The sequence below is a fragment of the Aphelocoma coerulescens genome, chromosome 10 (assembly GCF_041296385.1).
Source record: "Aphelocoma coerulescens isolate FSJ_1873_10779 chromosome 10, UR_Acoe_1.0, whole genome shotgun sequence".
In the NCBI taxonomy this organism is placed as follows: Eukaryota; Metazoa; Chordata; class Aves; order Passeriformes; family Corvidae; genus Aphelocoma; species Aphelocoma coerulescens.
Genome location: NC_091024.1, coordinates 9130808 through 9146847, shown reverse-complemented (window position 1 = coordinate 9146847; position 16040 = coordinate 9130808). Strand labels below are relative to the sequence as shown.

Genomic DNA, 16040 nt, shown 5'->3' with positions numbered 1-16040 from the left:
GGAGCAACCTGGAATAGTGAAAGGTGTCCCTGCCCATGGCAGGGGGTGGAATGAGCTGAGCTTTAAGGTCCCTCCCCACCCAAACCACTCTGTGATTCCACGATCCTGAACAGCATCTTCACCTCGACTTTCCAAGGAGAAATTTGCCATCTTCCCTCAAAAGTGGAAACAGGAAGAAGAAATCAACCATTTGTTTTTCCTCAAATCCTTGGGAGGCAGGACCCTGATGGAGATTTGTCATCTCACTCCTGGCACAGGTGAGCAGGGTCGGTACAGTTTGTCACCTCTTTCCCCACACTAGCAGGTTCTCTGCTTAAGTCACTCTGCACTGTGGTTGTAAGGTTGTTCTGATGTTATTTATCTTTAGTTTGTTGCTCTGATCTTGTCTAAAGGAAACAATGAAATATCCTCTAAGATTAATGTATGAGATGAGAAATCCAATTAGAACTCACATCCTTCCATCGTTGTGGGTAAGAGCCCCTATTACATAACTACAGGTGGGAGTAAGGCCCTTTTTGAGCAATTTGTTCCAGCTCTTGGTTATGAACAGTTCAGGGAACTAAAACAGTGACAGATGAAGGCCTAATTCCCAGATCAGAGAGGAATTAGAGATCTGTAGGGTAGAATACAGGTATTTCTTGACATAGCACCAAACCAGAGATGAACAGCACACTGTAGATTTGACGTTTTTATTAACAAAGAACCCATGGGGCTCATTCATTAGTACAAAATACAATCATGTTCCTGTATGTTAAACAGCTTTTTTTATTTTGTCTCTTTTAAACTGTTTCACAGTTATCAAAACAAAGCCCCTGCATATTGAACTTATTATTGTGCAAACAGTAATTATTTTTAAGGATCAATTTCTGCACTAAGCCAAGTGCCAAAGAGCAGAACTTAATCTTGTTTTCACCCCTCCTTTGAAGGGCCATGTGTGCTTCCTAAGAAACACATAATAGTTGACTTTTTTTTGCAGCAAACAATCTAAGGCCACAGTTTATCTGCAAAGAATAAAAAACAACTGAAAGATTTGGGGGGGGGGGGGGGGGGAAGCACATCTTTACCCTTCATACTGTTGTTTGCTTGACCATGATTACACCAGGTAGCACACATCACCTATCAGGTATTACAGTCCAAAAAAGCACCTAACATTCTTTAAGCTAAGATTTTAAATTATTAACATGCAAGTTAATACACAACCACAGTACTTTTCAAGTAACTATAATGGTATCTGTTTAAGGAAAAGATGCTTGTTCCCTTTCCAGATGATGTGAATGAAAATCCTGCATCGATTGTATGGGCAGGCCCTCACTCAAATAAAAAGGCATGAGAGCTACATCTTGAGACTTAAATACTCATTTTTAGAATGTCCTAAGTCATGCACTCAAATTTTGGTTAAAGCTGCATTTGCTATAGAAGACTAAATACAAAATGTTGCAAATGAAAGGAGTAACTGCAGTTTGGAAACGCGAATCTCCACTAGTCTGTCTTTCACACTGATGCCAAAGTGATTTGAGGTGAAGTGCTAGAAATTAGACAATGTAAGGGAGTCATACTAAAAGAAGACTAAAAATATGTATCTGTGTATGCCTGTAGAAAAATCCCTGCTTCTTAAGTGAAGACAGATTTGGTAAAAAACCATTTAGAGTTTCTTTAAACTGCAGTTATTGATGAAATGAAGGAAACTCAAATCACTATTTTTGTAGGTATCAGAAAATACATTGTTTTACCACACAAAGCACCGGGTTTTAACCCCAAACCCTTCTGTAAGACATAGGGAGTATTTCTAGTAGTCCAAAATCCCCTGTAGTTCAAAGACAGGACTGTAAACGTGCATGTTGAAATGCTGTTTTCTGCTCCTGTAAGTGATCTGTTGGTGATTGTTTACTTATCCCATTGATGGTTGGCAGGAAGCAAACATTCTACTTTAAATGAAGGCAGCAGAAGGGCAAGTAAATGCTGTGCCTTCAGTCTTAGCAGCAACGAACTCTCACTATTCTAAATGACCTGAGGAAGAAAACATTAAAATATTGCACCAAAACAAAATTAAACAGCAAAAACAAACAAGGAAACACACCAACAAGTAACAGTATGGATAGCAAATGACCAGTGCAGCCCCTGACAATAGATCTTTAGACAAAAATGCAGGAGTAATGAAAAGCTTTGTGCCATTACCAGAGGACTTTGTTCCCCAGGTATCTGCTTTCACTTCAGTTATAAGCTATGTCTATTCTGGGTATATATACACCTCTCCCTACACCTCTTATCTCATTCACTAACCACAGAAACCATTTAGGGTCCCTTTAGAACCTTGAAGTATACTGGAGCTTTAACAAGACTTTTTTTGGTCTCAAATCTGACCTTAAGTAAATATCCAAAACAGAGGTAGGCTTATAAAGGCTTTTGAATAAATAAATATTGTCCATTTTGCTAAGTATACCTGCTGCTGGCAAAAGGTTTCTCCCTTGCCATGCTTCCCCTTATCATGCTATCCATAGGCTTTAAGATGCAGAAGAAGAACTCACAGTAGAAGAGGTTAGAATAATTCCCTTAAGAAATCCCTTGAAAGAAAGCATAGTGCATAAGCTTGTCTCAAAGTTCACTGTTCTGTTTCATACTTGTGTCTTGCATTCATGAAATGGTTGCCTTCATAATATTGTGTAATGGCCATTCTGTCATCCAGGGTGTCTTCAGGATCATGATGAATGAGGAAATAGTACCACTTGGCAGTCGTGAGAAGGGCAGGTTCCCATCAAATATGAAGTTAAGACTTCACTCCATGTTTCAGTAGTGTTCCTTTTTTGGATGCAGACAGTGCAAAGCTGAAGCCCCTTGAACACTGGAATCTTTTGGAAATGTTTTCTTACCCCACATTCTGTTCTACTACGCAAGTTCTACTACAGAAGTTCTGAACAACACTATGTACATTCTTCCAGAGTGTTGCAAACAAAATATAAATTCTTTTCTCTTCAGAAGACCCACACATCTTCTCGTACTTCGTGTAGTGTATCCACTTTTTGGAAAACATTCAGTATTTCACTGATTCATTTTCATTTCAGTATATTCAGGTACTTCTCAAGTATCCCAAGCTTGGCTGCTCCCCTGTTATCCTCTGTGCAGACTAATCCAGCAGGTTCTCTTTTATCACCAAACGTGCTCATACCTCCTTCTCCATTTTCCTTTGCCTTTCTTGTACACAGAATGAGGTTTTGATAAAGAAAACTCTTTCCTTTTTAGCTGCACTACCAGCTTAAGCAGCAGAAAGATTAAGACATTCATCACAATGATGCTCTTGTTACAAATCCTCTTCACAGCATGAATGAAACAGGCTGCATTTCTTCTACATCAGTTGGATGTGGATCGATCTAAGGAGAGAACACAACAATTACTGCCTGCAATTCCTGCATTTAGGTTTGTGTTTGGGGTTTTTTTTTGCCATCTGACAATAAAAACACCACCTGCTATTTGTTTTCTTACCTCTGAATAAAGAGGTGGAGGCTGAAACCGGAACTCTTGTATGTAAGCAAAGACAGGACAACACAACTGTTCCTCACAATCAATGGGTGGTGGATAAGCAGGAACATGTCTGGAAAACTCTTCCTCAGACACTACATCAGCATAATTTGGTGGTGCTGAAACACAAGAGATGGTACTGTCAAATTTCAAACTATTCACAGCAAGACAATAGCTGTATTACAGTATATCCAGGACCATGAAAACTGTATTGGAAGTGCACTGTAGTCATAAATATTGTAACTGAAATTATGTTTTCAGTAAGCTTAGGTGATTTGGCAGGAATACAGAGAGTGCTGTGCTTTTAGGACAACCCCAGCAGCAAACCAGTGTTGTATCAAGATATATTCAGTAATGAGTAGAATATTCCCACTATCAGAAGTTAGCTATTTCACTCAGGTGGGGTAAAGAGAGACTTCAGGAAGGCTGGAGTTAGGGTAACCTCACCAATCCTTTTGGATCTCGATTTAAGACTTCTCACGAGTCATACTTCCATGGCCTACATCCCTGGCAGTGCCCTTAAACTGGCACTGCACCCATCTGCTGCAGACAGTGCTGTGCTGGATTAGAGAGAGTTCAGTATGTATTTATTACCTTCAGGGTGTTCAGGCATGGTCAATGCCAGCCAACTCATATCCATACTAAACTGGCTGGTAATGCTGGAGTTTCTGCTTGAAAATCCAATACATGGAATAGTGCCAATCACCAGAGGCATTTCAATCATCAATTTCTTAGCACCAGGAATATGGATATACACCTATGTGACAACCCCCAAACAAAAGAAAAAAAAACATCATGAGACCCCATTGAATGCTGCTCTTAAAAGCTGCCCTACTCCCTACACTGCAAATTATTTAGAAATTAAGAGCCTTGTCATCCCAGATACGCTTAGCTAATACCGTGGCAGCTTTCCTTAATTTTCAGCAGCTTCCTTCTGGCTGTAACTTGTCTCTAGGTGACATTATACAATAAAGCCATCTTGACAAACTAATTATGCACTTGACTTTCAGCCTTATCTTCCCATTTCTGGAAAGAATCACTTGAGGAACCCATTCAGCTTGAAATGCTTTCCCAAAATAATCTCTGCATGTCTGAAACTAAGCTGCATCTTCCTCAGTACCATTTTTCCCTTTTCCACATTACTCCTGTCTTTCCATCTCAGAATCTCTTTGTGACCTTCATTCTCTTATGTATATGGTTTATGATATTTATTTTCCATACAGTCACAGAATGGGTTTGGGTTAGAAGGGACCCTAAAGATCATCTAGTTCCAATCCCCTTGCCAATGGCTGCGACACCTGTCCCTAGATTTGTATTTATTGTCGCTCCCAAGTTAAAAACCTCAAAGCTACTCAGTAAATTCTTCTGTTCCCAACTGAATGCAGTATCCAAAGCTTGCATATTTTGAAAACCCAATACTTACAGCTAATGAATATTCTACTCTAATAATGCAGCAGTCAAGTATAGATGGGGATACAGGTGGGATTTTCAGAGTTTTCCCATTCCAGGTATCTGTACTCCCAGAGGCAATGTGGTTTCCTCGGACATTGGCAACCATCTGACGGAAGGTTTTTGTCTTCCCACTGGCCAGGTACGTTTGTGTTTGGAAAATGGCAGCTTTTGGAACAATCAAACGAGAAGAGCAGTTCTCGATTTCTGCATAGATTGGGATGGCTTCCCCTTAGAGACAGAAAAAGTCCAATGAATAATTTGTATTTACCAACTTTCCTCTGGGAGTATCAAAGCATGTTACACAGCACGTACATCATCTGCAGTGTTATGAGAACAATACTTGGTAAGTTTCCTCAAGCCAGTTTATTTTTTTCAGAGTGGTATCCAGGCAGAATTATAGCCACCTACTATGTTTTACACATAAACAATGATTCATTTTGAAACATTAAGAATAGTATGAACAAGCTATAAAAGCTTTATTTGCAAATTATGTCCCAATCTTTCTTTTATATATTACTAAATTAATTTTAAGATGTTTTATTTCTTCAATGTATCTAATGTTATCAAGATGAAAGAGATGCTGCTAAAGCTTACTAAAGTGTAAACCTACACAAGTATGACATAAAAACCTAATTACATCCCCAATTACGTATTTTATCCCAAATAAAAACATTTTGTTTTTCTTTACACTCACATGTACATGGATTTTCCCTAAGATTATTAACAGGACTTCCTTTCAATTTATATTCCCAAGAGGAAACACATGATGATTTTTTAAAAATTCATATAGATTTTCATTTAATTCCATTAAACAGAACTATTCTTTGAACTGCAAAGTGTTGGCTTTGCTGAGATTAAAAGAAAAAACAAACCTATTAGATGCTTAATATATACATTTTTAAGGTAACTACTCTTACCATTACAGTATCCCTTCCTCTCAATTTTGGCACTGAGAGACACTGGCCCAGAGGTGAAAAACCAACAGCCAACCATCTTCTCCTGACTTCTTAGAACAGGTGTCTATAAAACAGAGTATTTTTCATTTTATGGGATGAAGTTCTCAATCACTTGCAGTTTAGTGTTATGTGTATCAGTCATTGCAATCCAGCTCTAAAACCCACTTCATCTGAATCCCTGAACTGCTCAGTGCCAACTGTAGTTTTGCCACCATGTGAAATGGAACCAAGGTTTGGCAATCCTAACATTTCTGCTTTGAAATCCCAGTCTGCATTTAGACTGTACTGACTAAGTAACACAGACCAGTGTCCCCTTGCATGTGCTTTGTCTTCAACGTTAGCTTTTTAAAGATCTCATGGAGTACTGTGGTGTTTATCCCCATGTTCCTCAGTGCAGAAGAATGCAGAATTATTTCATCTGCAAACAACTCACAGTTAAGTAGGTAAATTGTTTTTATCTTTGTATCCTTAAGAAAGGATAAATGTATGTATACACTGGGCTAAGGGGATGCACCTTCATTATTTACAAGCCACACAACCCCCCAGAAATTTAGGGGCAAGATAAAAACCATCTTATTTATTCAAGGACTGTCACATTAGATGACATTTACACTGCCTGAACATTTTCATTAGAATAAACTCACAAGCACACATCAAGGGTCCAAGCCCAGGATCAAAGTTACTCAAAATGATTTACTGGGCAGTAGCACCCAGTCAATACCCTAATGAAAACTGATTTTGTATTTTATTATAATGAAAAAACTTTGTTGTTTTGCACTTTTGGTGGTAGCCCTGGAATCAATTAGGACTGGCATTGCCTTCCCCATGTGCCCCACAGGCCTCTCCTGTGCAGTACCCTATGGTCTGCTCTGTCCTTACACAATGTGGGTATGATGCCTTCAGACTCCTAACTACTGAATATAAAGGCTATTCTGCTTACAGATGTCACTGCCAAAATACCCTCAGTTCTCTCTAGAATGGATTAAAATGTAAGCATGTAATGAAGGAGAAAAAAAAGCCTGCTCAAAACATCTCTTAGTTACGTTCACGTCATGATGTTAAAATTATCCCACCATTTTAAATAAAATAGAAATTGCTCATTCATATTTAAATGAATAACCATTTAGATCCAGTTGCTATCATGAAAGTGCAAGGTATAATTTTATATTATTTTCATAATATGGGTTGAGATAAAAGAATCCAGCTCATTAACTTCCATCTTGCCTATTTTCTCATTACTTAATGCCTGATCTTTCTTATTACTCTACAATATTTCCAGTGACTATTAAAAACTCAATGCTTTAATGTGGCCAAATCTGTCATAGGGAAATAACTGAAAGGATCTCTGGAGCAGCTGCGTGCACACACTTCATGTTAGAAAACGACATGCAAAATGCAGGGATACGTAACATAATGGCCAGAGCCTAAATGACAGGCTGAGCATGATTAATACTCTTCTCTAATTACTGTTCCTCAACCTACTATTATTGTAGAGTTTAGGACACTGCAGCCCTGTGAATGTAGTTGCTCTGGTAAGAGTAACTACTCTGCGCTCATGCATTACTATTATTAAGCCTTATTATGAAGCCTGCCTAACTTTTTGGCAGGAGCATCTCTGCCAGTAGGGATGTAATCAATGGTATTAAGAAAACCACTCTGCTTGCTATTCACACAACCTAAGATCATCTATTTATAGAGAAAGGCTTAGGGAGCTTATATGCTTCCAGAAGTCAGAAAATGACACTCTGGAATGACATGGGAAGGGTTATGGCTGCTTGGAAATGGTTTATTTGCAGCTGGTTTTACAGGGGAGAGGAGGAGTGGGGGACCCTCTTACCAAGAGAGCTGGTGAGCTGACATCGATATGGCTGATGACCTGGAGCTCTGTCTGCACACTCTGGTCAGGTACTGCAGGCCTCTCCAGAACTGCTTTCACAAAGTACTGAATGCTGCCATACTTCCCAGTAAAAGAGGTCACCAGAGGTCTGAAACAAGCAGTCATAAAATCATTACCCTCAATTAATAATTCAGCTCCAAACATTAACACTTCCTGCATACATAAACATTTCCCAATTTACAGTTTGTACTTTTAGGGCCTTGGGGAAGTTAAAGGAAACAAGGCCTCTCTGTGCAGCGCTTGATTAAGACAAGTATATAAAGCTGATACTAAAAAAACCACAAGTCAAATTACATTAAGGTAATGTTCCACTACAAGCAGCATCCAGCACAATCCCTTCAGTTTGGATTATTTAACTTACTCTTGAGGGAGCTGAAAGCTGAATGGAAATTCATGTCTTCCATCCAGAAGAACTAAGTTTTCCTCACCTGTAGAATAAGAATGAATAGTATGTTTTAGTTATTCCAGAAATAGAACAAAGGAGACACTTTTACAAGTTATTTATGTATTAAAACACCCAGATGCACAAAGTTTTTATTGATCCCAGTGGGTTCTGGACTGCAGCCCGTGCTTTATTTATGCTGTGATTTCAATGAAAAACAAGAATCAAGGAAACATGGGAGACCTTGAGATTCAGTTCAGGACTCAGGCCAATTTCTAATCCAAAATGGCTTCTCCAGAGCATAAATTGAGTTTCTTTTCAGCAGGACAGCAATTAATCTACTTTTCCAATTAACAATTAACCTAACTTCTGTGCTGAAAAAACTGCAACTTAAGGTCAGTATGAAGAAATACTATAAATATACGAGCTCCCCATTTATTCATATAGGGCCTACTGTTACACAATTCTCAAGGCCTAAATCTACTTTCCCTACAGATCAGGCTGAGCTGCATGTCACCCTTACAGAACAAAATGTCGCTGTTCTGTCTTTAATTTTTCAACGCTGCCATAGTGCTGCAGTGTCTGGGTGACAAAGCTCTGCAACAGCGAGCTTCCTCTGCTTCCTTAATCCATCGGATGAGCCTGACTGCTTCCAGGGTCTTCCACGGCAGCTTCCCAGCAGCTGCTTGTACAGCACAACCAGCGCGGAAGGGACCCACGGAACCCACAGAAGGGCCGAACCTCTGCAGTAAACCCAGACAACGTAGGGAATCGTGCTGCGGATTTTATTCCGGCTCCGTTCCGCGTTTTTCAGCCACCGTACAAGGACTCGCGCGGCCACTGATGAGGCAGTGGCGGCTTCCCCGGGCACACGGCTGAACGCTGTGGCAGCGCTGTCCTGGCGGTGCCCCGGCACCCGCGGTTGCTGCGCATTTTTTTGGGCCCCGATACCCATTTCCACCCGGAGCGTTCCCACTCCGCCTCCCCCTCGCTGCCGACCGTGGGCGCCTTTCCGCAGCCCCGCCACCCTTCCCCGCTCCCGCAGCGCCGCTCCTCCGGCCCCACCTCCGCCGCGGCTGCGGGAGCGACCGGGCCCGCGCCCGCCCCCCGTCCCTCCTCACCTTCGGGCGGGTCTCGCAGGAGGCTCTGCCGGATGTCCAGGTACCGCACCTCCGCCTCCCGCCGCGGCCCCGGCCCCGGCGCCCGCACCGCCACCCCCCAGGTGCCCGCTCCGGACACCGCGCCGGGGCTCTCGCTCCAAGCGACGCGCGCCCGTCCCGCGGCCTCCAGGCGTAGCCCGCGGAGCGGCAGCGGCCCCGCCAGCTCCAGCAGCACCTGCCCCGACACCGTGTCCCCGCTGCAGTAGCCGCCGCCTCCGCCGCGCCGGGCCTCGTCCTCCAGCACCAGGGCCAGCGTCTTCACCGCGCCGCCGGCCCCCGGGCCCGGCCCGGCCGCCGCCATCGCTCCCCGGCCGCGGGGGAACCGCGCCCGCCCTCGCCGAGCGCTTTAAACCCGCCCGTCTTCGCCAGCGCCCGCGGCGCCGCGTCCCGCCCCCGCGCGCTGCTCATTGGCCGCCCCGCAGCCCCGCGCGCCGCCATTCGCCGCGGGCTGCCCCTGCGCCCCCGCCTCATTGGTCGTCCGGCGGGCGCACTCCCTGAGTGCGTCACGCTGCGTGATCGCCGCGGCGCAGCCAATCGCGCGCGGGCAAGCGCGCGTGGACAGCGCGCCGATTGGCGGGGCGGCGGCAGGGCCCCGGTGCGCGGGCCAATGGTGCGGCGCGGCCACCACGTGCACAGCCGGTGGGTAAACAGGGGCGGGGCGGGGCCAGGGGCGGGGCCAGAGCCGAGGGGCGGGGCCGGGGCCGTCACCCCTCACCGCCAGCACGCCCCTCAGCCCCGGCCCTCGGTGAGGTGTCTAGGGGAGGCGGCTGGGGGGTCATGTCCCTCGCTGTGCCACTTCCTCTGGTCACTGCCCGCCAGCGCTGTGGGCAAGCCACGTGCCCTTGGTGACCCCGCGCTGAGGGGAAACCTTGTCTCTCGATGTCCCTCGGGTGCTGTCATGGGAGGGAGAGGCAGTGCTGTGCTGGGTCGGTCTCAGCCTCTCCCGCTGACAGCTGGGCTGGCTGGGGCTTTTAAATACGGAAAAACGACGTGGTACTGCTGTTCCCCCCATGCTTTGCCTGGAGGTTACCTCGGGTTACCTGCCTATGTGAAGCCCTTTCTCGCCCCACTGAGGAGCAGGAGGTGAAGGGGTTCAGCTGTAAATGAGCAATCCTGGACAGCGTGGAAACCTCGTGTCCACACAAATACTGTGCGTTTCTGCACCGTGTAAAGCACGAAACGGCCTCGTTCAAGAACTTGCTCCCAAAACCCTGCTTGTCCCTGGGCAGGGAAGTGGGTGCACCCCGCTGCATGTTGTCACACCTAAGCACATCATCCATAGGTAACACTTCGAAGATTGATCCACAAGAATAAATGCTAAGTTTTGCTGTTATGTTTAGAAATAGAAGCTTAGAAAACCCCAGCAAACAGTGGAAGAGTGCTGAATATATCTGAGTTGAATGGGTGGGCGCGGCCAGAATCATCATTCCGATAGTGGTGAGGCTGCGACAGCTCCGCGCCCACCTCCAGCCAGCCCAAGCCATGCTGCGAACCGAAACGCTTTGATTCTACTACATACACACCGCAATTAATGCTGCTCTTGGCCTTGTTGTGTTGTATGATGGCCCGAGCTGGCAGCAGTGCATCTTCCTGGAGGTGTGTGCGGTGGATGATGTGCCGGCAGTTCCACGGGTGACGAAGGAGTCATTTCCCAGTCTGAGTCACCTGCCTGCTTGAAGCTTCCGACAGCTGCATCTTCCTGCATTCCCCCATCCCTCTGGGGCGCTGCAAAACACCGGCCTGGTGCTTCCCAGCTGACTCAGTTAATTACTGAAATTAGCAAAACTTGTCTTCCACACTCAGAGCCTTGGCTTTTAAATAACCGATGAGATAACTGCAGGCTTTCTCAGAACCCGTGTGTCCCGTGAAATGTAGCCTCGTATTTAGAGTTCCTTCTGTGAGGAAGTCCTTGCCAAGAGCCAGGTAGGCCTTTGGGACACCTTTTGTTGGCTCCAGGTTCACACACACACCCGTGTTAATCAATAGTGACCCGGGGAAAAGGAATGTGGTTACAGATGGGGTGAATTCATGGGTTTTATTTCAACCTTTGGCCATGCGTTCCCCAACTCGTGATGAAAATTATGTACAGAAAATAACTGTGTTTTGATGATGGCTGATTGAATATTTAAAGAATCGTTGGCTATTCACACCCTTTTGTGCTTTTGAAATAATTCTTTGTAGAAACTGCAAATGTTGCATTGTAGCTGGGAATTGTGGTGTATAAATTGTGCTATTTTGGTACTTTTTTTAGTTCAATTAAACTCAGACTTGACTAATTTTGCATAAATCTTTTCCTTATATGAAGTTTTTCATACTGACAAGTATCAGGCTAGTTTTGTAGTCAGCCAAGAGACCATGCTTGGATGTGCAGCCTGAATATTTGCTTCTTTGATGAATTTCATTAGGTACAATGTGTGTGTGTGCAGACTGATTTTGAGAGTATGATGCAAAGGGAAAAAAAATTCAAATCCCACAACTCCCTTTTTTCATACATGAATTAGATCCAGTATAAAAGTAATTAATTCTCTTATGGGTTTATGAGACCATTCAAATGTTGCCTCCCTTTTATTCTTTGCAAGTGGAAATGAGTGAGATAGGGAAATGAATAAACATGGCAAATTGCTTATGAAACAAAACATTACCCAGAATTAGAGAGAGCTGGGAGGCTTCAGTAACTCGAGCAATTAGCCTGTAGAGGACACAGTTAATAGGCACATTCTGTCACAGTCAGGTGACACTTGTTCCAGATGTTTGTTTGCCATTTAATATATCTTTTTTTTCAAGCAAGATTCAAAAGCCAGAACTTGTTGTAATTATTACGGAGCAATTAGTTTTCTCATCTACCCATCTTTTTGGTGTTTGAGGCATTTTAACTGACCCACACAATGACGTTCTAGCATGAATGGTGGAAACCACCACATGACTATTTTAGTCTCTGACAAGCCAGAAGGAAGGAAGAGGAGATGAACACTCATAGTGTGGGTGTTTATGTGTGACTGGTTATCTGAGTGTGGGAGTTGCTGTGGAAGAGCAAGAGATACATTAACATGCTTGATTATACTTTCATTCCACTTATTTTGCCACTTTATTCCGGATTCTGTAAGAAAGAGCTGCCTGAACAAGTTAAAATAATGCAAAGATTAGCCTGAAAGAGTAAAGAATACACAAAGAAAGGTCTTATTGGAGAGTATCCACAAAGCTGTGAACAGCTCTAGCAATAATCACAGGCTCATCATGAAAGGAAAGGAACTAGGAGAACATCTTCTTACAGTAGCTGGTAATATCCTGGCTCTGCTGGTTAATTTAGAAATGACTGCTGTGGTCAGGTCACTGAATTTAGATGGATAGTTTCTACATGCAGTAATTATATTTTAACTCATTTCAGTGCACATCTTGAAAATAGGGCTATGAGGGCTTGAACCTGCCAGAAGAGTTTTGGAAAGTACGGAATCGATTCCAACTTTCCACAACGGGAAGGACATGTGATATGTAAATAAACTCTTTTTTTAGGTGGAAGATATAAGATAAGAAATGGTCTCAGTAACAGCTTCTTCTTCCAAGAAGGTTTCTGTTTTTCAAGAATCCAAGCTGTAATTGGGAAGGAAGTGAGAAACTTGATGAGTATTTGCTGTGCTCTTCCTGCTCGAAGGGAGCTGAGACACAGCTCTTCATCATGAGTCAGGCACCAGGAGTTTGCCAACTAAGCCTTTCTGTTCTTAATCAATAGCCTGGCAGTTTAGAGAGTGAAGAGCTATTTCTGCTACTGGAGGAGGACTTGGGGAAGTGTTTATGAGAGCTGCTAACAGCTAATTTACAAATTGGAGTTCTTATTTGAGATTGTTGTGCTGTAACACCCATCCAAGCGTCTTTCTTCGCCAGTACCAAACACAACAGGCAAAAACCCAGTGTCTGAGCTGCAGCTGAGTTCAGTGGAAGAGCCATGAGACAGGATGTGTGTGAGTGAACAGTGTGCAAACCCCATCCTGACTTTTCTGCATCGAAGGGGGGATTTGTCCATTTACCTCATCCTTTATCTGCAAAGCATTTCAACTATCTCAGTGGCTTTGACAGATGTTAGGAAGCAGTTGGCTGAGAGCAATGTTTACCCCTGAAAGCAGATATTACAGGCTCTGGAGTTCCACAAAACCCCTCAGATTATAAGGCCTTTTTGCCCCAGATACCCAGAAATCCTTTCTGGAGTTGTTTATGGAGTCAGGACAGGGAGGGATGAGAGACAATTCCTTTATTTCCCTAGCACCTGGACTTTTACCAGCAAGTTCCTTTATCAGCACTGTGCCAGAAATGCAGCCCTGAGTGGAGCGTGAATTCTCCCTGGCCTCCCAATCAGCACAAGAAGGCGACGAATGGGTGCTGGTGACACTTGCTGTCGTGGAGAGTATTTTATTGCTTTTATTCTATTACCAGTAATTGAAAGGTCAGCCAAATTTTTCTTAGACAATTGAGTGACATTTACAGAGAGGAGATTGAGAGCAGCCAGAGATGCTTTTCCAAGTGCTGCTGCCCAGCTAGTCTGATATGTCACTACAGCCAGTGTGTAAAACACCAGGAAGGATGTTTTTAAGGATTGTGCTGTATGTGGTACATTGAGAAAAGCAAATACTGAGATACTGACCCAGGAACCTGAGAGCTTAATCTGGGCAGGTGTTAGTTCACACAGCCCAGTCTGACAAAGCACAATTGCCTTGAAGGCCAAAAGACCAATCTGCATTCAAGGTTATGTCTGGAAAATGGAAAATCTCAAATGAGAATAGGGCAGCCCATGTAGAAGTCTGAGGCAGAGAAAGGACAGAGTAGGTTGCATGGGGTTGCTGACAGAGAACCAACCCATCAGGACTCATGCCCTGAGTCACTGGCTCACACAAGCGCCACATATCCCATCCTTACCTTCCGAGGGCTGGGAGAGGTATGTCTCATCCCTGCCTCCAGAGGCTGGTGCCGAGGGAAGGGTGGTGGTGCAAACTGCAGGGGATCCTTTCTACTTCAGTGGCAGCGCAGAGCCGGGACCTTCTCTGTCCCCTCATGAGGTGGCAGCACCAAGCAGGCCCACAGGATAGAGGTCCCCAGTGCACCAGTTCCGTGCACTAGGATTGCATCCCAGCACGTGATGGACCATCGTGTTGCTTCATGCACTGGTAAAGAAAACACTTGAGTGACTTGTTGTTTACTTAAATATTTATATAGTGATTCAGAGTGCAGGATCTGTTACAGCTCGTTCCTGCACATAAAAGTGATCTAAATCCAGCACTCAGCTGGGCAGCAGAGGACTGCTCCAGGGTGGTTTTGGATGTTTACAGATACTGCAGGCTTTGCAAGGAGTGTGAATAGAGAAGAATAATGGATGTGGTTAGAATTTCTCTTCATCCTGCTGTCCCCTGAGGACAGAAAGATTTATTGGGGTTGTGGCTCCTGCACAATTAGAGTGGCCTTCTGGAAGTGCTCCTCTGGAGGAAGAGCTTCCTACAATTGTATCATGTACCCCTCTGCATTTCAGTGACATCAAAGCAAGGTGGTCAGGAGCATTCCTATAAATATCTGACACGGAGAGAGGTTACAAATATCTGTTGTTGAATCAACTCTTAAACAGCAGCTGCATTATTCATGTGTGGATCGTGGCTTGGTGTTCTAGCTCAAGGGAATGAAGCCAGAAAAGGAAAGGGGAATTAACAGACTCGTTTGGGTTCTTAGTTATATGCTGCTTTAGCTGGTTCCTACTATGGGCTGTAATTTGAGGGTTTGAGGTCTTTGTGAAGTGCTTTTTTGAAAAAATTTAAACTGAAAAATTTGAACCCAGGATGAACCTGAATCTCATACCGGAAAACCTCACACTGAAGGGAAATGCATGCCTGGATCTGAACTCACCTTTTGGCAGAGCATTCCTGTAAACAGGAATGTGAGCCTTGTGGTGCCACTTCAGCCTTGCGAGTTCACACCAAGCAATGACATGGATCATAACTCTGAGAAGACACAGGTGGCATATCCAGAATCTTTGTAAAGACTGTTCCAAGTCAGAGATTTACTGGAAGCATCTGGGTGAAGCCATCAGCTTTGTGATATGGTTTAGCAACACAGTAATTGCAGATGCAGAGGTGCTCCATGTGAAGCCTTTTTTTCACAACCTGGGCTGTTGTTGTTGCCCAGGATTAGGAAAGGTATTACCTCAGCAGGAAATGGAGATAATGGAATGCTTTATGTCAAAAGGGAATGTAGAGTAAGAGCTACAATGGATGGAAAGTGGAGTCAGCAGCCTGAGGTAACACGAGTGATGGGCAGGACAGGGCCTGGGATCACAGTGGAGCTTTGCTAATGGGAATGTGTGCTTTTACTTGGAACAGGGTTATTTGGCCTTTGCTGCTATTTCAGCATGGTTTGAGGTGTACACACAGTGTGATTCTGTCCTTAAGGTGTGTGTGTTGTCAGATGCTTCTGCCTGATGTCAGATTGTGGGATATTAAGAGAGAAAGGGTGATGTTAGGAAAGTTGTACAAATGCATTCAGATGCTGGACCTCCTATGCCTGGAGTAGCCAAGGTTGCTCCAGGATGTGGAACCTTTTTCCTCATAAGACTGTCGGAGGGTTTGGAGTTTCATAGTAACTGCTCAGAGTTAAGTCCATCTAGTCAAGATAACCCGGGATAACAAGCTGCTACAGCTACTACAAGA

At 44.2% G+C, this 16040-nt stretch overlaps 1 protein-coding gene and 1 long non-coding RNA gene across 3 annotated transcripts in view; one reads left to right on the top strand and one right to left on the bottom strand.

Annotated features, from left to right (window-relative positions):
• Window positions 1-673: 673 nt before the first annotated feature.
• Window positions 674-9711, bottom strand: ARRDC4 (arrestin domain containing 4). The gene is made up of 8 exons (XM_069025675.1): window positions 9322-9711; window positions 8180-8246; window positions 7759-7906; window positions 5883-5985; window positions 4937-5193; window positions 4108-4270; window positions 3478-3632; window positions 674-3365 (listed from the first exon to the last, which is right to left on the bottom strand). Exons 1-8 carry the CDS (start codon window positions 9659-9661, stop codon window positions 3309-3311), a joined length of 1290 nt encoding a protein of 429 aa, XP_068881776.1. The 5' UTR covers window positions 9662-9711; the 3' UTR covers window positions 674-3308.
• A 427-nt stretch (window positions 9712-10138) lies between these two features.
• LOC138116605 (uncharacterized) overlaps window positions 10139-16040 on the top strand; it is a 42623-nt gene continuing 36721 nt past the window's right edge. Inside the window, exon 1 of one of the 2 annotated variants that reach the window (XR_011154235.1) lies at window positions 10139-11283. This is a non-coding gene — a long non-coding RNA (uncharacterized lncRNA). The remainder of the gene's footprint in view (window positions 11284-16040) is intronic. The other variant, XR_011154236.1, reaches the window with a different exon arrangement.